The sequence below is a fragment of the Stegodyphus dumicola genome, chromosome 2 (genome assembly GCF_044657685.1).
Source record: "Stegodyphus dumicola isolate Sdum_Otavi_A_Nest chromosome 2, ASM4465768v1".
NCBI classification, from domain to species: domain Eukaryota; kingdom Metazoa; phylum Arthropoda; class Arachnida; order Araneae; family Eresidae; genus Stegodyphus; species Stegodyphus dumicola.
In genome coordinates this window covers 109,678,208-109,702,328 of record NC_140769.1, presented here as the reverse complement: position 1 = coordinate 109,702,328, position 24,121 = coordinate 109,678,208, and the positions used below count along the sequence as shown (strand labels likewise).

General features: G+C 32.8%; 1 protein-coding gene across 1 annotated transcript in view; it reads right to left on the bottom strand.

Moving 5' to 3' along the window:
- Nucleotides 1-24,121, bottom strand: part of LOC118183567 (nuclear pore complex protein Nup93-like) — a 139,966-nt gene that overhangs the window by 36,110 nt on the left and 79,735 nt on the right. Inside the window, exons 9-11 of the mRNA XM_035353164.2 lie at nt 20,967-21,099; nt 7,894-7,991; nt 1,078-1,137 (exon numbers count right to left, since the gene is read on the bottom strand). Of these exons, the coding sequence (XP_035209055.1) occupies nt 1,078-1,137; nt 7,894-7,991; nt 20,967-21,099 (291 nt within the window). The remainder of the gene's footprint in view (nt 1-1,077; nt 1,138-7,893; nt 7,992-20,966; nt 21,100-24,121) is intronic.

Sequence of the window (24,121 nt, the reverse complement as noted above, 5' to 3'; positions counted from 1 at the left end):
GATCAATCTGTGATTAATTCACTTTCGTCTCGGCACAGGATGATAAATTAATATTGCATCAATTCAATAGACAATATTAATCAATGCGTAAAGCATTCCAACAGTAGGTAAGCAAAATAGCACTTACCTGAATCACCGGGTTCTTCATTCAGGTGTATCCAAAAAATACATACAGGTTCAGCTTTTTAAAACTTTAATCTGTACACAAGTTATAAAAGAGAGGTTATTACAAGAGATCAAAAACTACGCATCCATTTCCTAAGGCATTCATTAACAAACTAAACTAAAAATAGAACACTAGTTACATCATAAATCATTGAGCACGCGGTTAAAACTTACGTAATCAGTTCAATCCGTTATGTGCGTGCACAGGCGGAAGTATCACATATCCAACACTGACAGTGATGAAAGTAAAATACATGATAACTTTCCGTCATCTTCAGGATCGGACACCTCAGAATATGATATTATTACGTCAGCTAGAGGATTGTGACTATTCTCTAAAAGATGCTCGACGTTGGGTACAACTTGATATGTAGAATTTGCCTATGACATCCAACCAATTCAGAAGAAATAGAGTATGTTTTTTTAGGTATACCGATTTTACAAGGTATAGCACTGAAACCTGATATTACACTTTGCTGGTCTAAAAATAACTTGATCGAAACTCGACTTTTTTGGAACATTTTTATTATGCTTACATCATTACACTTTTACTCTAAACATTAAATTTTGTACTTTCATTTTTCTTTTATTCTTTATTTTGTGAAAGTAAACAGTTTTCAGACAGCACTTATTTTTCCCCTAATATATCGCATAACACGCCTGTGTAAAAAACGGTGGCACTGGGGAGTGAATCTTGTCCTTTGGCCATGGCAGTTAAGGGGTTAAATTTAATTCAATAGCTGACATACAAAACATCATCTTTTGCTGTTAATGAAAAAATTATGCAAATTTAAAGTGTTATAATTAAACAAAGTTCAAAGTTAAATTCTTTGAAAGCTACTTTTAATTTAATAATCATATACAGTTTAGATTGAATATGATGATCTAGAAAATAAGCTTTAACAGATATACCTTGTGCCTTCATTTTCTTCATATTCTACTAGGAATGGAATAAACTCCCTTAAACTATCACTGAGAAAAGAAGAAAACATGCATTAGAAATAATACATATACTCACAACGAAATAATACACGGTGATCTGAAAGTCACACATTTCATGGACAAATCATACTTTTGCACTGTTGTATATCCTGATACAAAAATAGCAGCAAACTAGACATGCATAATCAGTAAAAAAAAAAAAAAGGGGGGGGGCAGTTTTACATCTCTTGCATACCTTGTATCAAGTTAATTTGAGAACATGTACAAAGATCCCATAATTGAAATGCAGCATTTCCTTATGTCGCAAAATGCAGGCAAAAAATTATACTTCCATTCATAGAATTTTATATTTTATAGTAAAACTGCTTGCCGCTCAAAATCTATATTAATTCTGGAATGAGCAAACCTCATGATGAAAAGAGGCAGAAAGGAAAGAAATAATATTTCATTAGTAAAACTTATATATAAATGCAACAATAAAACAATGAATAATTAATCACAAAATACAGTAAAAGCAGACATAAATTAAAAGATTACTAAATTAAGTTAAATTTATAATGAACAGTTAGCTAACAAATTAAAATATAAGAACTAATCTAATATAGGATTCAGCTAAAATTATTATTTTATTTGAAAACTAACAGTTACTGGAGCTGGGCTCCGGTAACCTCCAGCTAAATTAAAGTATACCTTTGGAGTTTGAGTTGAACAGTTCTTTTAAACCTATTCACTTAGTTAAGAATAAATTACCGATTTCTTTGATTCAAAGCAAATAAAATAATTAAAATAAAATGCTAAAATATCTGTAGCAAATAATATTTTAGCCACCGGCCTTTTTTTATTTATTTACAATAATATATAGCAATTAAAATTAATTATCTAAAAAATTGAGGTATTTGTATATTTTTTCAAATTTTAAAAGTCTACAGATTAATCAGATTGACTATTATTTAAAAAAATTCAAATTAAATTTTGTAGAAAGCTTAAAAAAATTATTTCATTGATATATGCAGTGAATTAACTATTACTTAAAATCCAATCTTTAAATTTTAGTCATTTATTTCATTTTCTTATTTGAAGTTTTCACATTAAATCTGGGTGACAATCACTATTAATGTATAAATAAATAAATAATATATAAAAACAGTAGCTAAAATCAGAGATATTAATTAATAAAAAAAATCTCAAAGCTTTCAGATTTTAAATCACGTCCAAAGGGACGTTTTTTTAAACATTTTGTGTGTTACCTTTAGTTATTAAATATCATGTGCTTCACATTTAAACCATAAAATTCAATTCAACAGCAATATCGCAAAATTATTTTTAAATGAGCATATTTTTAGAATTTCCAAAACACAATCTCCCGAGATAAAAGTGTTTTTTATGTACAACGTTGTCATTGTTCTCTTTGAAATCTTTAAGTTTGTTAATCAAATATTCGTTACAGTTTTACAAAATATGAGATTGGTAATAAAACAAATTCCAAATTTGGGCTTCTAGATGTGCCCATATTCGAAGTAGGATTACATCATTAAAAATTTGATGGCTCTAGGTACTGTTTTTATCATAATGTGAGAAACATGCATACATTTATGTAGATTCTTCATTATTTAATTTCTTCAAATATAATACAGGGCGATAATATTTGGTGGCAAAAGTTTGAAAAGTGAAACAAACATTCAGAGTGATTTAATGCAAGATGAAAACATTAGTCCCTCAAGGACAAAGCACTTTGGACTAATCAAATAATAAGGTATAGAATTATTGGAAGAGAAAAAGAATGAATGACAAAATTTGATTTTACGACTTAAAGTCAAATATGTGGATAGTTCTGTAGATAAAATGAGGTATGACAGCAAAGAAAATACCAGATAAATAATTTCGGTAAAATTCTCAAACTTACGGAAAAGGCTACTCAAAATGGAACAATGCTATAAAAGTATTTACCAGGAATATATTTCTAAAGGATGAAATTGATTTTTACTTCAAGTAACAATGTTACATATTAATTTATTATTTTCATTATTTGGAAGAATCTGATGCACTGATAAGCCTGGATCTCTCTTCAATATCAGAATTAATACACATGTAACTTAACATTCTCTTTCATAATAATATTTTTAACGGAACTTAGAAACTAACATAAGAGAGATATCTTGAACACATGCAAAGATTAAAATGCATGCTGAACATAAGAAACAGCCCTAAAAGCTTTTTCGAGTACAGTTTGGGATCAGATGACTTATGGTTTCAAGTGCATTATCTGTATCACAGAAGAAAAAATGAAGCTTATATTCTTAGGTCAGAAGATCTATACATGCACAAACATATTCATTAACATCGTCCTTTCTTGCAGAAAAATACTTTGTAAGCTTAATGTTTTCTAATGTGAAGTTGATGACATTGGTTAGGTTTTTAATATTTGCAAGACCATTGTGAAAACATCAGTTCCATAAATAACTGTGGCCATTATGAATATTTTTCTCACCAATGTTGCTTCTTTGCAAGGCACAGAAAGGAAGATTTGTACATTCCAGTCTCTTCAACTTTCATAACATTAAATCAGAGACCATATTTTCGAATGTCTTGAGATTCAGATGCCTGAGCTACAGTATTTAATTCTCATTTTGTGTATTAAATGTACTCCCCCCTTCATTTTTTTAAATTCACTACTAATTTTCTGATAATGAATACTTACAAACACAGGTAAAATGGGCACTGATCATACAGGTATAGTTCTACCATACTAATTATGCAGCTGTGCCCTACTTTCGATGGACAGCACTTCAGGGAATGGATATGAGGGTCTCCCATCTCTCGTCCCCTACCACCAAACCACAAGCAAGGACTTCAGTTCGCTAGTATTTTAATAGCACCTGCATTGCCCAAATACTATACTTCAAAGCATTCACACCCTCTCTAGGATTTGAAACTGGGCCCAACAATATGCCAGCCAGCATTGCTAATTACTTCACATTGATTTTACTGACTTTAAAGCATCAGCAAATGGGAGTACTTGTATATTAGTCACCAATCTTCTAGCTTCAACACGAGTGATGTCCCTAGTTACTTTTATAGCCTGTAAGTGGCGCTCTCGTGACTTTTCTAGATGGCTTTTCTGTCTTCCACTTGGAACAGGAATGAGAGAAAGCCATGTAATCATTTTTTGGAATTTATGCACAATGGTACAATATTGCATGTATCACTGTTGTGACTCTTCCCGTAGTACTGTGCACATCTAGATTTTCCATGACATCTTTAAGTGGCCACAACTTTGGCAATAGAAATGGCAATGTACAGGCTTACAGGACTATTCAAATACATGGCCTTTACATTTTTTTGAGCAGATCAGGCAAACTGAAGGTCAGGACCCTGTTTTTGTATCAATCAACTGACCCTCTTTATATGCATCTTGATCTGGCTGGTAGCACACACTTTTTGATATGGGAACTCTGAGACAAATCCCTCCTCAGAAGTAGAATAAATATCTACCTCTGAAATGACTCCATGATGATAATTTAATGTGCTGTGCACTGACGTATAAACATCCATATTCCCAAATTTAGTTAAACTAAGAAGGGTTACGGACTGGCTAAGAGATGGTTTCAATGGAAAGGTTACCAGAATGCACCAGTTTCATGAACTTTGGTTCTACAGTATATGGCTGTATATATTTGAGAATAAAATTTTATTGCTCAAATATCCCCCCCCCCAAACTATTTTGAACATGGACTTAAAGTCAAAATTACACATTAGTAAAAGGTGCCCTTTGAATTCTAAAGCAGATACATAAAATCTTGTTGCTGGCCATGATCCTCTATATTATAAAAGTGAGTTGCTCATGAGTGCAGCAAAGAAAATCATTCAAAAAATTAATTTATCTAAATTTTAATAAAATTTGAAAATAAGTATCTTTTAATACTGTAAGTAGGAGAAATTAAATACATTTTAATTAATTAAGCAATTATTTCTAATACCCTATTTAAAAAAAAAACTTTCATTTATTGATTGCAAAATTTTTAACTGTAATTTTTTTTGCAGGCAAGCTCTGCATGCAAAATTAAATTTAAACATAATGAAAAAATATGTATTGCAAACCTCTTTCTACACATTTCTCCTTTTAACTTTTTAAATAGTAACATATATTTTTCTAATGATTAGATGCTCTGTCCACACTATTCTGCACTCAGAAAAGAACTGCAGAAACAAATCTGGGAACTTTTAAAATTGAAATTACTTATTAGGTAAGGCAAAAATTACTTATTAGGAAATTACTTATTAGGTAAGGCAAAAAGAAATAAGATTCAAAAAGAGTAAAGATTTCATTTTGTGACATGACAACATTTACTTGAGAACAGAACCAAAATATTTGTGTTATTTTTTGTTAATATTTTCAAATATCTGAATTTAAAAACATTTTTAAGATTGCAATATAATTTCTTTTAAAATTATTTTACAAAAAATACTGGTCATTTTCAGAAATGGTTACCATTAGGAGATGATGGTTGCTCAGGTTTTATTATACATAGTTTTACATTATTTTAAATAATACATTAATAAAAGCTATACGGATAATTATTATTAAGTCACAAAAATTTAAAATGTAAGTTTTAAAAAATTGTTCTATAAAACAGTTGTAGCTATATACATTTGTTCAAAACCTATTTTCATGTATATTGACAATTATATTACATTCAAATTTTTAATTTTTGACATAACAGATTATTTCTAGTATAAATTTTATCTGCAAATGAATGAAATTTTAAAGCAACCTCTTTTCCTGAAAGTTCTTAAGAAAATATTTTCCTGAAGTCCCATCAATGGTTGAATAGTTAAGACTGCCAAATGCTGGTTGTGTGACCCCTAGCAAACAGATTGGCAAATTTTCTCCATGTGTAATGTGAATATAAAGCCAGTTTCCCTTAGTATGCCCTCTGTGAAGGCATCCCTCCTCTTAGGGAGATAGCGCTCATGATATCTTAACTATTTGAAATGATATCTTAACTATTTTAAATTCATTTAAAGAAATTATAATTTTTTTTATGCATAAAACACAGAATAAATAAAATTCTAGAATATTTCAGCTTGTAGTCGTCATTCACTGAAGAAATAGCAATAAAATCATGATTAATATAAATCTGATGTTTGAGTAATTAAAATTAGTAAAACCAGCTGGCAAATATGCAAAATAATTCAAGAGTTAAGAGAACTGCAGTGAGCCATTACTTAAAATACTGGCAGATCCCAATGGACGTCATATAGAAAAGTGTAACTCCAAAGATCTGAGCTGAAATGTTTAACTATTTCTGAGTTAGCATTAAAATTTCTGACTAACAGAAAAGCATTAAGATTTGATTTTGGTATTTAAAGAGGAGATTCAGTTTATAATAATTCTTCATAAATTAAATACTTAATTGATTATTTAAAATAATGCTGATTTCTTCCAGAATAATACAACTTTCACATGACACAGAAATCAAAATATCACTAAAACAAGTTGTAAAACTGGTTTTTTTTGGGGGGGAGGGGGAAAGATAACAATTTTTAAAATTTTGAAAGTTTTTGATTACTGCAAAAAGGTAAACTGCTTTAAAAGAACTCCTAAGTAATTAAATAATAATCAATTTAAAACCATTAATGTTTACCTTATTTTAAATAAAATTCTGCCAAATGATAATTACTGATAACACATGCTACATAATTAACAATAACATTATAAAAAATGGATTATGACAACTGTAGATTTTATATGAGATTAAGATAAAATTTAGATCATACTCAGTGGACAATGACTTTCATAAATTCAGAATCTGTATGAATTATTATTGCATATTAGTAAATTCCACCGGCTTTTGCTTCAGTATCAAGTTATATCTATTTTGTTTGTTGATTAATAGGTTTTCATCACTATTAAGTTCATAAAATAAAAGAGCACCACAGAGATAAAATCATTCTGTACACACAAGTTAGTTCAGTCAAGGCTCAGACAAAACTGACAAAGGAATAATAAGTACATGTATAAGGGCCTTTACATTACTGTGTTTAGTACTTGTAGAATAATCCTGAATTTTATAAATCTTTTAAGAACCCCACTGACATGCAAACAATAAAATTAGCAAGAGCTGATAATATCTCAAGCATATTTTTAGATCTGATAATTACATCTAACAAAAAGTTACGCAAGGATGATAGATACAATCCAATGAATAGAACATAGAGATGAAAAAGGAAATTATTTTTACTTAGATTTATCACTTAGAAAAAGGAAATTATTTTTGTAATTTTCAAGCACTAAGCATTAAAATAAATATTGTGTAAGGTTTTCCCCCTTCTTTGCCACATGGTGTAATTGGAGCGTATTCCACTAGCAACTGGAAGGTCTAGAGTTCAAGTTCTGGCAATGGCTTTAAAAATTTTTTCAGTTTCATGGCTTTGAAAAATTTTATGTGACTCCAACAGTAGCACCCAAACTAAAATGTGTGGTGGACAGTAATTCATAACCACCATTATTTGAAGGCTGGGATCCCTCTTTCCCAGTTGCCCTTAAAGGATGAAGAATTATAAGGTTTCTCTCCTTCTTTACCACATGTCTTCATGGCCTCACTGAAAAGAATGTCCAGCTAGTTATTGGAAGGTCCAAAGTTCGAATCCCAGTGAGGGCACTGCACATTTTTTACATTTACTGCTTTGATAAACACAGTTACTCTACAATGTAAATAAATAAATATACTTATTTTTATTATCTTTTTGCAACATTTTATCGGCTCAAAATAGAAGAATACTTACCCGGCATTCTTACAAGCATTGACAGCAGCATCAATTTTACCACACCTCAAACAATAATATATCACAGCCCACACAGGATTTCCATCTATAAGTCCATCCTTAAAAAAACAAATGATATTAGAACAGAATTATCCTATATAATTTTTTTATTTAATAAAAATTCAAACCATCAAATGCATTTATATTTTACTCATGCTGCAGAGCAGTAATCTCAATTTGTGTCTCCTGAAGCAATTTTACATGGCCTATAAATACATTTCCATTATGTATTTCTTGTAAATACATCGGGTTTTAATGAAAGTTTCCTGCTACCACAAATATTGTTTGCGCAAACAGTTCATATTGCCATGTTTAATCCTATCCTGTTCTCAAATAATTTTTAGCATTTGAAAGAAAGAGATTTGCTTTACAACAGGGATGTCAAACTCATAGGTACACTTGGGCCAAACAAACAAGGTTTAACTTTAGGTGGGCCGAAAAAAAAATCAATATTCATAGAAAGGTAGATTTATTTTGAATAATACAATAATAAACATATATATATATATATATATTTATATAGAAAAGAACAAGAAAAATTTAAAGTTTACGTCCTGATACTTGACATCTCTTCTCTGCTATTATCTTTCCTATTTCGGGAGAAATTTTGTTTGCAGTGATAACTTTCAACACTGACACAAGATGAGCATCATTAATACAGTTTCTAATAGGAAACTTATTATGTTTCATGACTGAAAGTGCTACTAAACATGTGCTACCAAACATGGAAATAATTTCATATGCGAATTTTCGAGTATTTTCAAACCTGGCTGGTAAATATTTGTAAAATTCAGGCACGCCTACTTCAATGAATTTCGCTTTCAAATTTGAGTTGCATTGAATCTCGATCACCTCCATTTGCATATGGCTGGGTAATGAGTCACTACTTATTGAGAAAATCGAAGAAAACAAAAAAATTTGTCTTCGAGGGAACTAAAATCATTAAACCTCGTTTCAAATTCAGTTGTTAAATTTGCAATTTTTTCTGCGTATTTTTGATACGAACAAGTATCATCTAAACTTGATTTGTTCATGCTGCACGTCGGGAAGTGCGTCAAATCTTCATTTTTAAGTTGTTTTTCCCAAAGAACTAGTTGACATATGAATGCTTTAATTATGTCAAAGATGTTTGTAATGATATGATCTTTTCCTTGTAATGATAAATTTAAATCGGTTAAGTGTTTGGTTATATCAATCAAGAAAGATAAATCTTGTATCCATATTGGATTGTAAAACAAACTTACGTTTTGATTTTTCGTTTTTAAAAACTGACATATTTCTTCTTTCAAATCCCAGAATTGTTTGAGAATCTTGGAGCAAGATAACCAACATACCTCGGTATAGTAGGACAAACCTGAATATTCACTATCTAACTCACTTAAGAAAGCAGTGAATTGACGCTGATTTAAACCTCGAGATCTTATAAAATTTATAACTTTTTTTATATATGACAAAACATTCTCCATATTTATTACTTTCGTGCATAGAACTTCTTGATGTATAATACAATGCATATGATGAATGTTTGAACCGTGAATTTCACTAAGTTTTTTTCTTAGTAATGCTACGAAGCCCTTGTTTTTCCCGGTCATTGATGGAGCGCGATCTGTAGCTACAGAATTTAATTTTGCCAAAGGTAGATTGTATTTCTGCAGAAGTCCAAAAACACAAGTAAATATATCTTCTTCTGTGGTAGTACCAGGCATCAGTATTAGTTCCAGTAATTCCTCAAAAATGTTAAAATTCTTGTCACAAGAACGAAAAAACACTGCTAATTGAGCTTTGCCACTAATGTCCGTGCTCTCGTCACAGGCAATGGAGAAACTTTTGAAACTAGATGATTTTGCTTTGATCTGATCACTTAAATTCGTGGCTAAATCAGTAACTCTTTCCGCAACTGTATTTCGAGACAATGAAATTGATTGAGAAGCCTTCACATTTCCAGGACAAACAATTTCTCCAACTTTCATTAGGCATTCCTTGATGACATCACCGTCAGTAAAAGGCTTCGAATGTTTAGCTATCAACTCGGACAAGACGTAGCTTGCATGTACCGCCGCTTCACTTTCTTGCAATACTTTACTAAACATGGACTGTTGCTTTTTCACTCCTAACTTGAGCTCTTTTAACTTTTCTTCTCTCATTAATCCTTCGTAACTGTTATATTTCGATTTGTGTTGTTCGTAATGACCTTTAATATTATATAACTTTGATACATTAAAAGTATTATTACATATCAAGCAGATTATTTTATCTTTTATTTCACAGCAAAAATATTCTAATTCCCATTTTACTTGGAATATTCTATGTTCGTCAGCGATTTTTCGTTTAATTTTACTACCACTTGGTTTTTATATAGACATGCTGAATACAAAGGGCTGGAATAAACACGGTTAACGTTAAAAAGTTAACGAAAATTTATTCTTTCCACAAGAGATAAATCAAAATGCTGAAATATTTCTTCAAAAATATTCTAACAATATCACAAAATGTCAAATGTTTAGCAAAAATCAATTCAAAACAGAGAAACTAATTCTATCTCACAGCGAAATCGCTACAAATCAATCCCAGCATTAAGTAAACAAACAGTTCGCTAGAATTACAGCTACTACTGAGATGAGTTGTTTGTTCTCGGCTTTTATAAGCTTTATAATTAATTTCTCGAATATACTGGAAACATCTATAAAGATCTGGATTTTTGTGGATGGCAACAGCAATTACGAGATATTTATATATTAGGTATTAAATGCATGCGCTGTTCTATTTTTAACCTTCCAACGCAGCTGTCTTTTCAAAAATCGTCTGCGTGGCTAAGGCAACATGAAGCAAATCTAATTACAATTCTAAATAAAAAAAACTAAATAAATAAATAACAATGAAATCTGTAACAATATGAATTAAGTAATAATTAATAATAAAGCAAAGTGCACGCACATGCATGCACCAATATATCGTACAAAACTATTATTGGAAAACTGAGACCATGAGTTCGGCCACATGAGGCTATCGGGGGATGCGTACAAGTTCTGAGTGCACGTGTCCCCCAAAAGCCGAAGGTAGCTGAACGCAAGCTACTCACACGCATTTGTAATTTAAGTAGTGTGTGTGTCAGCTCACTGTGAGTAATCTAACAACACTGAATAAATTATCGTTAATTACTTAGCAGTAAACATTTCATTTTTTCCTTCGTCGATATGTTATTTTATTATTATATATTATTATTTGCCAATATATTGACCGGGCCGCAAAAATATTTGTTGTGGGCCACATGCGGTCCGCGGGTTGCGAGTTTGACATCCTTGCTTTACAACAAGCACTGTGAAATTTGTAAAAAAATATCATTATTATTATGTACAAGGTGTCTGAAATGAAACTATCTTACTCCAGATTACAACCATGATTTACTTCAAGTTCTGTTGCAAAAAACCAACTACAGAATGTCGTCAAATCATGAGTACAGCTTTAGGCACTACTGCTGTATCATATAATACTATGTAAGTTTGGTAAAAAGTTCAAAAACAAGGACTATGATATTCAAGAAGCAGAGTGCTCTGGTCAGCCTATTGATGTTGATAAGAAGTGCCTTGGAGAACTTGTGGAAGAAGATAAGTATTCAACCACTCGAGAGCTTGCTAAGGAATAAAGAGCTAGATATTAGTGACATGTCCATTAGCTATACTATACATGGTATAAACTTGACGTACAAGTTCAATCGCTGGATGCCACATGAGGTAACTCAAGCAGATAAGGATAGATATGTTCAGGCCTGCACCAATCTGCACAAATATCAAAAAAAGGACAAAATTCTAGACCAAATCTTGACTTGTGATGAAAATGGACTTACTTCAACACAGGCCAAACAGAGGGTTAGTCTGCATCTGCTGAGCCTGTCATCAGAGTCGCAAATCACAATTTGACTAACAAAAAGATAATGCTTTGTATCTGGTGGGATTTCCATAGTATTATTCACAAAGAGAATCTGAAAAAAGGTAAAACCCCTGACAGTAAGGTGTATAGCGAGATGCTAGTCCATGTTGATGCTGCTGTCAAGGAAAAACGTCTAACTCAGTTTCGGCGCAAAAAGGTAATGTTCCATCATGATAATGCAAGGCCATGTGTATGCATTCACCAGCTGGACTCTGAACGGACTTTTGCCTTGACAACGCTCCTTCCGATTTCTACCTTTTTTACATTTGCAGTACATCTTGTTCGTGTTACCTTCCATTCTGCACAGAATGTCCAAAATGAGGTTGATCTGTTTTTGGACACACGGCCACCAAGTTTCTGAGCCACCTATCATCTCTGCTTTTAGGTTATGCATTCAGCCATCCATATAATTTAAGTTTGAGACACCTGGTGTAGAGGTTAATAAACAGGTTGTCATAAATCTTAGGAAATGTATGAGGGATGTTCAAATTAAACTAGGTTTTAGGAATTTATAAAACAAAGGAGTAAACTGCAAGAAGCAAAAACCGCATTTGTTTTTCAACAAACTTCTATGCTACATGTATACATTCATCCAAATGTTTAACTAATACCTGGAAAGCCTCCAAATACAAAGATTTAACAATATGCCTCAATCATTCTAAGACAGCCTGCTTCACTTTCTCATCAATTCTGAAATGCTAAACTTCAGGGAACATTTCAATAGCAACAAGGGAAGAAAAAAAAAAAATCAGCCTTAGCTATACAGAAAAGCTGTATGAATATCCAAGGAATCTGACATTTTATATGCCTTTTCTTCAAGGAACAAAAATCATCTGCAATTTTAAGGAATGTGCCATTCAAACAGATGAAGAAATGAATAATTTCCCATTAACAGTGATCATAACATTACTCTATGTTTTTCACTTTTTGCAAATATATTTAGTACAGTAGTCGGCAAACACATTAGTCAAAAGAAACAAAGATCAGCAGAATAATGATTGAGATTTCTTTTCACAGCAAAATTTCTTCTCAAGAACCAGTGCAAAATCCTGTTTTTCATGTCTTGTTGGCTTTTTATCTATTTCTTCATCTTCTATGATGCTCCAACAGTGTTTCTATCGAGCAAGAGCATCATTATTTTGACTTTCCATTGATCCTAGATGTCATGCTTTAACAATTCAAATCCTTCTGGTAGCAGTGACATCTTCAGTTACATATAAGCACAATAACTTAAACCAACTTCTTGCCTCCTTATCTTCATTTATCATAGATAGCGGGCCCCTTTACTTGCATTCCTTTAATAATGGGTTGCCTAGGCTTATAAACTCTTGGTATAGGAGATTTAGAAATCTACTGAAAAACATACTTTGATTTTCCGATATAAAACAGCGGAACATATCTAAAACAAAGCTAACATTTATTTTACTCATAATTTAAAACAACTAGGTTGCTACAGCAACCTCTACATTAAAATCACAGCAAAAGATAAATGAGTAAGTACACCCTTGAGTTCACAGATTCCATAGTATAAATATGACATGTTCATCGGCCAATTAGCAGCAACAATGTTAGTATACCGCTGACTGGCCTCTGATCAAATATATATGAGGAAAGCAAAACTTAATGTTTTGACCTGACTGACATCCTGCTTGCCCGCACACAACTGAAACCAATTTATGGTAGGGCTGCACTCAAGTGGCTAAAGAATTGCACGCAAGTCATGGTTTGCCAACCACTGATCTAGCAGAATTACAACCTTTAAGGAGATTCCAGCAGTACTCTTTTGCACTTTGAGAATAAACTGCTTAGTTTTCACGTCATCTTAACCTACATTTAAAACGCTGTCACAAATGGATCTGGAGTAAGTGACAAATCGGTCTTTCTACATAATGTTGCTATATATTGTAGATAGACAGTACATTTTTCATTTTAACAAAATAAAAACAAACATGTAAAAAAAAAGAAAATCGGAAAGGTTTCAGATTTTAAATTACATACAAAGGCGCATTTTTTTAAACATTTTGAGTGTTACATTTACTACTTCCTTATACAAAGTAAAAAAGGAGTATTGTAATCGCGAAAAGTTTCAGACATCCTATTTCAACGCAAATATCCATTTTCACCACTATTGAATGCAATTTAACGATGTTTTTGCTTGACATCTGTTCGTAAGGACAAAGTAAAGGACTCTTTTCCCACCAAAAAATTTGTAAAACTAATTTAAAATGAATTCTCAAAAGAATTTTTTGTGACGTCTGTGCGTACGTATGTATCTCACATAACTCAAAAATGAGTAGTCTCAGAACGTTGAAATTTTGTATATACGACTGCTATAACATGTAAATGTGCACCTTGCATTTTGGTTGCAATCGGCCGCACCAAAAGTATATAAATACATTTATATTGTTACAAAATGTCAGGTGCAGTAAGATAGCTTCCCCGCAAAGAAGTTTTAGGGTTGCCATAAAATGGCAAGTTAAGGCAGGGTTGCCAAATTTGGCGAGAAATCGCCCATATACCATGGACGGACGGAGAACCTTCTGGAACAAATTCTTACCGGTTTAGCCCAGAACGTTCTCGATCACCAACCAAAAGCTATATAAATCTTGCTGGTACGCAGAGAATTAGTTAGTATCGAGTATGTGCCTCGTCTAGCGAGCTCATAGTCAGTCAATGAGCAAGTGTCTCAAAGTCTAGCACCTAATTCATGGTTGGGTGCATCGAAGAGACTCTTAGTGTATCGCAGGTTGGTGCATCGTCGAGAGAGTGTGCTAAGCTCCAGTAACGACTGAACCGAAGAGTCAGGAGCTATGCTCTGCGTGTCGTCGAGTGCATTCTGAGTTGTAGCGTGGAGAGTCTCGAGAGTACGAGGAGTTCCGAGAACGACCAAGCAGAGTCGGGAGCTGTACTCTGGTGCTTTGCAGTGAAGCTGTCTCCACCGTGATAGCTTGATAACCTGAGAGCTGTGCCGCTGATTATTTCAGTGTGTTTATAACAGTTACTGTTTATCTGACCTAAACAATAAGTGAAGCCTCATGGCACATTTATTTGGAGAAGGCTGCTTTTTGTACTGGTTTTTTTTCTGGGGAGGGGAGGGTAAAATAATTACATTCTAGAGATCTTAAGTTCAGTTAATATAATATATTTAAGCTTCCTTAATTTCCTGATTTGAAGCAGCTCATTACTTTATTCCCTCTATTATTATAAAGCTTATGAAACTCACTATTTTAGAAAACGATAATATCTCTCTGTATTTTACTTTTCTCCAAAAACTGAACATTCACCAATTAACCAATTCATATCAGAATTCTGCGTGCACTGAAATGTGGATGCAAAGTAGCTTTTCGAAACTCATGCAGAAAAATCATCCAAGAATTCTAGAAATATTTTAACATATTATGATATGTGATAAATTGCAGGATCATGAGAGTGATCTGCAGAAATTTTTTAAAATGCTTGGCACATTATAGAACCACCTATCAAATTTTATGATGATGAAGAAAGCTGAAAATTCAGACATCAAAAGTTAAATGCCAAATAATAAATTTAAAAAATCTGATGTGTACATCACATGACTTCCTTGTACGGAATATTAAATTATACGCATTTTTTCTTGCATTTCATTTAAACTTATTGGATTGAATTAAATCTACTTCGCCGACAGCACATAAACCACAACAGAATAAATGCTTTCTTTAAAATTCCCTCTAGTATTTGTTTACCATAGCGACACTCTGGTGCTAGATTCACTTAACAGTATTATATTTCGTTCATATTATAACTCATAATGCACAAAATTTATATCATTTAAAGAATAGAATTATCTAATCCTTGCCACATGTTCTATTCAAATACTATAATAAAGCTAGAATGATGTAGAAAAGAAATTAAGCAAACAAAACAAGAAACGAAACAGTTTTTCACTGATGATTGAGTATTTCTCATTCAATTAATTCAGTTCTCACTTCGCGAGAAGGCAAAAATATATAAAAACTCAAAATATCTGTATTAAAAATTACGAAGCAAATCTTAAACACATATTTCCTCAAAAAAATTTCAGAAAGGATTAAGCATGATTTAATTCGCAATAATAAATGAAGGCGTTATTTTTGCTGTTGCAAAGTTACGTTTCTCTACATTTGCAACATATCCACTACTCTGCTGTTTCAAATGTAAACAAGCAATGGCTGCCATCAAGAAAATTATTAGGCTTAGCGACACTTATACAACTTTAAAATTGTTGATAATTCTAAAAATATTGCATAAAAATTTACTAAAGGCATAAAAACCTTAACCGGAAGATAAGAAAAACATAATTCAATCATTTTTAAAGAAAAAATGTACAATTTACAAACACATACGAGTAAAGAAACTGAGATCACTGAGCCGTGTAACAGAGTGGATATATATATAAATATATTTATATACGTTTGGTGCGGCCGATTGCAACCAAAATACGAGGTGCACATCTACATGTTATAGCAGCCCTATATACAAAATTTCTACCTTCTGAGGCTACTCGTTTTTGAGTTATGCGAGATACGTACGTACATACGTTCGTACAGACACCATGAAAAATTCTCTTCAGAATTAATTTTAAAGCAGTTTTATAATTTTTTTGATGGAAAAGAGTATTTTATTCTGTCCTTACGTATAGATATCACGCAAATACATCGTCAAATTGTATTCGAAAGCGGTCAAAATGGATATTTTCGTTGAAATATGCTGCCTAAACTTTTCGCGTACAATACTTCCTTTTTACTTCGTACAAGGAAGTAAAAAAATAAATAAATAAATAAATAAAATGAAACAAAAATTACAATAAAGATGATAAAAGTTTCTTACAATTTCCAATTGATGGAATAACAAAAATAAATGCTCCCAAAGATAACATAATTACATTGTGATGATAATGCTTCAATCATAAGCAATTAACAAAATGGGAACTAACTGTAATATAGTTTTAAATTCAGAAAATATCATCTTTTGGTTTTGAGTTGAATTTTAATTTCCCGTAGTAGTGATTCAGGGGAGAAAAAAAAACTTTATGTAAATGCTTCCTTTTTCTTAAAGAAATAATAAAGAATACTTTTAATTTTATGGTTCTTCTATATAATTCTGAAGGGACAGATTTTATAGAATCGCCAGTCAACAGAAAAATAAATATATTTTATACTTTTTTTTTTTTTTTTTTTAAACTGAAGTTCCATCAAGTATAAAGAACACTGGATGATTCTTTTCAAATGGCTTAATAAAAATATCGTTTTGCTGTAGGTAGGCATTATATAAATTTTTCGAAGGGCGGGTTCATCTGCAGGTGACTTTCTGATATACTTTTTTTTATGAATGTTTTCATGACATTGAGATTACCTTAAATGTATGCTGAGTAACTTATGCATTCAGAAATCCTAGTGTCCCAGTGTCCACATGAGAAAATATTTACTGTTCTAACAGCATGCATTACAGCTGTAACTGGTCAATCTTGTAATACTGTTGTATTTATCTACACTTACTTTTCTGACATAAAACTCACATCAAATAATTTTGTATTTAATAGTAAATTCATCTTTCTTATACCTCTTACAAGTATAATGAACCTTTACCATGGCTATCCCCTAAATATTAGTAAATACCAATACAGATCATCCTTCGCAAAAGATAACCACTTCCACAGAAGAATAAAATATAGAAAATCAATAAAATAGCTTGAAATCACACATAGTAGGTAGTCTTACAGAGGATGAATGCTTTGCTTTCAATTATGTTAATAACAGCTTGAACATCTACTAGGATAAATTAAATTGTAGCTCCGTAGGAAGCTTGTATTTCAGCTAGCTTCAAATGACTCGTATTTTGTGTTGTACATTTTTAATTTACTCTCACAAATTTCTGCAAAATATGTGCAACTTTATAGCTAATTGATGGAAAGAAGTGAATGACAACAGAATTTTTATAATCTCCTAATACAAGAGTGTGCCTTTTAGTGTGTTGAGATGAAATTTTTTTAACTGCTCGATTAATAATGTTGGGTGAAAAGCCCCTGTCAATAGCTATTGCTTTTAAATAATTTAGTTCTTCATCAAAGGATAGTTTGGTGGAGCAAACTTGAAAGAGCACGGAAAACATGGGAATAAAATAAAGCTAACTTTTGTGCATTCGGATGACATGATTTAAAGTGTGGTGGAAGGCAAACCGATGAAGGTTTACGGTAAACCGTAGTACTGAAGTTGGACGTGTTACTGTGACCAGAATGTCGAGAAACGGAAGAGAACTGCAAGTCTCAAGTTCAAAAGTGAACTGAATAGCAGAATCAACAGAATTCACTGTTTAAGAAACTTTATATAAATCATCTTTATTACCTTCAAATAAGGTGTATCGTCTACTTAGCAGAACCATACCAGAAAGTTTAAAGTTTCGAACAATTTTGATTCATAATAATGCATGTAGATATCAACCAGGATGAGACTGGGGGAGCTTTCCATGGCTAATTCCTCAGTTTGCTTGTAATATTTATTTTGGAAAACAAAATGTGTTTGTTTCAAACAGAGTTGAGTGAGAGAAATTAGCTCATGAATTTCGATGCAAGAGAAATGAAATTCGCGAAGTCTGGTTTCTAGACATCTTAATGCATCCTCCACTGGAACATAGGTGAATAATGATTTTACATCAAAAGAAACCATGAGTAAATTTCTAGGAGAAATGTTTTTAAACTTTTTTACACACTCTATTGAATTTTTTATGGTGTAAATGTTATTGTCTAATATAGTTGAAAATCTAGAATACTCTTGTTTTAGGAGATTATAAAAATTCTGTTGTCATTCTCTTCTTTCCATCAATTAGCTTAAAGTTGCATATATTTTGCAGAAATTTAACTTTCGGGTCGTTTATTCTCCCATCAATAAAATTCTGAGTTCCATACTCAAGGACCCCATTCCGGATATGAATTCCTTGCCAGTGTGGTGTAATTTACATTGGCCAAACTAAAAGAGCCTTAAAATTTCACGTCAAGGAACATGAGGCATATGTTAGAAAAGAGGAAACACAGAAGTCTTCTGTTGCCCAACATTGTTGGTCCAAAAATCCCACTTTCAATTTTTCTGCTGCCCAAATTATTCAAAAAACATCTTCCATTGGAGAACTGGATTTTCTAGAGGCACTTCACATTCAAAAAATGTTTCTGTTCTAGTTAACGATCCTAATTCCAATCCATCTTTGCCTTTGGCCTTTAAAGAAATTATGTTTTAGTTCTGGTTTCATCAACAGATGGCACCACTAGCTTATTTTCTGTCCAGGCTTTCTTATCTTATCTTATCATTATATCTTATCTCATTCATTTGCACTTTTGCAGCTGAGGATGGTGGTTCGGTAAAACCATCGAAACTAGTCCTGTGAAAATTTGAAAATATAACGCTGATTTTTGTTGTTTTACTTTTGAATTAGTATTTGTTCGGCGTGTTATTGTGTCTTAAATATACTAATAACTCGCTTTCACTTTTAGATTTGCCACAAAATACAATAGAATTATTTAAAAGTATTCATTTGTCAATATTATCAAAGAAAATTATTCTTTAATGCATACAAATGAAGGTAACCAAAAAAGTGTTTGCCGTTTCTGATATGACATTAGAAGAGTGAACCCCAAAATAAAAATAGTCACCAAACCTGGCGACGAAGTGGTTAGGATGGGAATGCGGAGATTGACAAAGAGTATAAAAGCATGTTGCATCAGTACTTCAAGCATATCTCATACAGCGACTGTTTGAAATGGACACGTCAAAGATGCTCATTCGGAGTTGTTTGCTGTATGATTTTAAAGTGGGCCTGTCAGCAACAGAATGAAGTTGCTGAATTTTCCAGGCCTTTGAGGATGCTGCTGCTAATGAATGCACTACTAGGCAATGGTTTCAGAAGTTTAGGTCAGAGGATATGTCTCTTAATTGATGCACTACGTAGTGGTCGGCCACAGGCATTGGACGATGAGACCCTGAGAGCAGCCATAGAGAGTGACAGTAACCAAACATGTGGAAAGCTTGTTACACACTTCCAGGTATCTGGTGAAATGATCAGACTCCATTTGCACCACATAGGAAAGGCATACAAGCTGAGCAAGTAGGTACCCCACTCACTGTCCGATGCAAACAAGCAACACTGTGTCACTGCCCGTTTGTCGTTGCTTACTCGGCACTGCAATGCCTCCATATTTGATCGAGCACTCACCAGCGATGAAAAGTAGGTCCAATATGACATACTCAGGCGTTCCAGACACTGGGTGTCACCACTGGAGTCTGTGCCTCACACTGCAAGACCTCTCCACCCGTGCAAAATCATACTCTGTATCTCGTGGACTAGTCGCCAAGTGGTGCACTATGAGATCTTTCTGCTGGCCCAATCCAACACGGCAGGTCTGTACTTTCAGCAGTTGGAATGTGTGCATCAGGCTCTGATGCATAAAGAGCCAGCATTGGTCAATTGTAAGGGTGTACTCATCCTCCATGATAATGCGAGACTGCATGTGCCTCGGGACACTATCCACTGACTGGGCTGTGTGACACTACTCCATACACCACAGACCTCGTGCCAACAGACTACCAGCTTTTCCATTCCCTGGACAACTATCTTCATGGGAAATCTTTTAACAACTGGACAGACCTAGAAAAGGCCCTTACAGATTTCTTTGCATCCAAGACTCACCAAGTTTCAATGCGAAGTCATTGCACAGCTAGCCACTCATTGGCAAAAAAAAAAACACTGGATGCCAATGGTGATTACTTTGAGGATGAGTGTTCATTATTATTTGTTTTATGAGATTTTCCCAAAACAGCAAAAACGTTTTTGGTTACCTAGTTTGTTGAATTTAAAAAAAAAGTTGGTCTTTCCAAATTGGGGCATGAGTGAAATAAAATGAAGCACAAGATTTGCTTAAAATAACAGAAAAGTTAACAAGGATTTAAGAAAAAATTCTGAAAAATGGAAAATAAATAATAATACAAATATAAATGCATGGTTAAATTTAAATGCATTTAAAAAACGGCTTTTTAAATGCATAAAATATGCACTATATTTAACAAACATTCTCTTTCATTTTAAATCAGTCCAAAGATGCTTACTTCAAGACCAGCAGGAGGAACAGGCATTTTCATTTTCAAAAAGCTACGAATGATGTAATATGGCCCAGGTCTTGGTCCAAGTTGAGCTTGCTGTAAATTTCCATACACTATAGCTTGAATATACTCAAAATATCTAAAAACAAATTTATAATAGTATTATTAGATTTAAATGAGATAAAATATTTTTTACATGTAAAATTATTGAATAGGGTGGAAACTTTATCAGAGAGGAGGGGAAAAAAATTCATGAAACAGTTGTGAGATAAATCATGAAATCTCACAAAACATTTGTAACCTGATAATTTTGTAGCCTAGGATTCATACTACCAGTAATAGAAATAAATAGCATACAACAAAAAAAGATTACATTATAACAGTTTTTAATTAGTTAAATTATGATAATGTAATTTATGTCATTATTTGATGTAAGGATTTCCACTGAAATGGAACATGAGATATGCATACATATTTAATGTATAATAATAACTATATATGTAATATATCTGTAATATCTTGATGACAGGTCAGTACCTGGAAGGGATTGGGAGATGCTTTATTGCTCAGATACATAGATAACATGGATAGATGAGGCCAAAAACAAAACCTAATTTATTGCTTGACAACTAATTCTTGATACACATATTTCTCATTCACACATCGTCAGGGGCTTAATAGGCACCTTACAAATTTTGGAAGCTAACATTTTCAGACAATGAATGATAGACAGCAATTAGATGCAGACTAATTTTGTAGTGATTCACTTTATGCATACATTCTAAATAGTTATTAGTTTTAGGATAGGATGGGGAAGTAGCTAAATTAAAATTAGGAATAAAATAGACTACTGTCAAATTAAAGTTAGAATTTTGTTTTCATATTTTATATCTTACATATCTCTCCTTCAAAGAGAAAAAGGCTGGATGATAGAAAAGCATTTTTAGAAAAAAGCACTACAATATTAGAAAACAAAGATAAACATTTTATACACTATATGCTTTTTTTATCGAGAAAGAAAACGACATTCGTCTAGTATAGGCTTCACTATGACCTCCTCATTTTGTTTATCAACTATCTCATACCTTAAAATACAGTACAAAGTCCATAATACGGATTCGTCGTGACTTCGATGATTGCGGATAAGGAGTTTTTTCGGATTATAGATCATCAATTTAAATCTGGTAGGATGGCATGCAGAAATTATACAATTAAAAATATGAAACGATAAGTTATAAAATAAAGAGCAATTATGATCTAAAGGGTATCAAAATTTACACACACACACAAAAAAAAAAAAAAAGCTTAATATTTATTTGTTTATTTTATTAAACATTTTTTTTCAATGTAAGTTGTTTAAGTTCCTTCGTTTTTTGTGCTAATACTTTCTCTTTAATTCTAGAAACAGACATAATTTCTTGTTCAATTACATTGTTGAAATCCTGCAGTTGCTGTGTCGAGAATACCGGCTAACTTGTCAATCGAAATATTTTTCGTTTTCAATAACCTCTTTGTTACTTTCTTTACTATCGGAAGCGGTATTTCGCTGTCCGTTAATTTATTGATGATTGGGATTGTCGCAATGAAAAACTTATATCATCTTCATTTATTACCGCTTCTCCACATTTCTTTACAAAATCCAACAACTGGAAAATTTCACTTTTAGTTTGTGATGTCCAAAAACCTTCAAATTCGTGGCTATCATCTTCATTGTCCTCACCATGAAATATGGTAGCTGGCCATAAATCATGCCAAGCATTTTTTAACGTATCTGGAGATACATCCTCCCAACATGCATGCACATGCATAAACGCATATTAATGCGTATTTGTGAACACATTATGCGCATGCGTAAAGCATTAAAAAAAAAAAAAAATTGTGGCTTTGAGGTTTGGATTATAGATAATTCCGGATAATGGACATCCAGATTACGGACTTTGTACTGTATAAAAAATGACACATAAAAATGCAATTCCGAAGTATTACAAAAACAAAACATTGTGTATTTAAACTACGAGGGCCATCCAGGAAGTAGATTACGTTTCCGTCTGTGTCCGCTAGGGGCGGGGCTAGCGCGGCCATCTTGGGGTCAGAGCGTTGCGCAGCTCAGTCTGCATCTAGCCGTGCTAGTGAGAGGTTCGTGCTGTGCTCCGTTCAGATACTGTGACGGTTTGAAATGTCTGCGTTAATTGAAAATCCCGCGAGCTGCGCTCAGTAATAAGGTTTCTGACTGCAAAAAACTGTAAACTGATAGAAATCTATCGGCAGCTTCGTGAAGTGTATGGGGACAACATTATCACTGAAGGTGGAGTGCGTCAGTGGGTCATAAGATTTCAAAATGGCCGAACCAATGTTCACGACGAAGATCGAAGTGGGAGACCCAGCATAGTGACCGCCGAACTTCTCGAAAAAGTCGATGCTAAAGTCCGTGAAAATCGAAATTTCACAATAACGGAACTTTCTTTGAGTTTTCCACAAATTTCGCGAAGTTTGTTGCACGAAATCATCAGCGAAAAGCAAGAAGAGGTAACGAAGTGGTTGAAGGCGCAGGCGGCCGAATTTTTCGACGAAGGAATTTCCAAGCTCGTACATCGCTACGATAAATGCCTTAATTTGTATGGTGACTATGTAGAAAAGTAGTATTTGAGTGTGGCTTTCATCTGTATATAATAAAATTTGTTTCCTATACTTTGTTTATTTTTTTATTCCAAAACGTAATCTACTTTCTGGATAGCCCTCGTACATTCACAGTCAAAAAGTTTACAAGTTTGTTTTCTTTCAAAAAGTCTTGAAAGTTCTTCAAATTTTCTCTCCTGATATCACACTCATATATATATACATATATGTAAGATATAACAAAATATGATAGATGTTTCAAAAAAATAATTGGTGACCTCAAAATTAACATTCTAAATTAGGCGATCTGCCCCTAAATTCATCTCTTCTAATAGGTTCCAGACTTTTCTATCTTACGTAACGTTTTAATGCAGATGCCTCTTGTCCAATGAAATTAATTTTAAACAAAAATTCTGAACTGAAACTTTTCCAACTCCTCCCTTCTTCCTCTTAAGTTCTATGATACTCTCCCCTTTTTCGCATAAGCTCTCCTGCTGGCAAGACGATTTTAATCTATGCTACTGCCGCTTACTTGCTTAAGATGA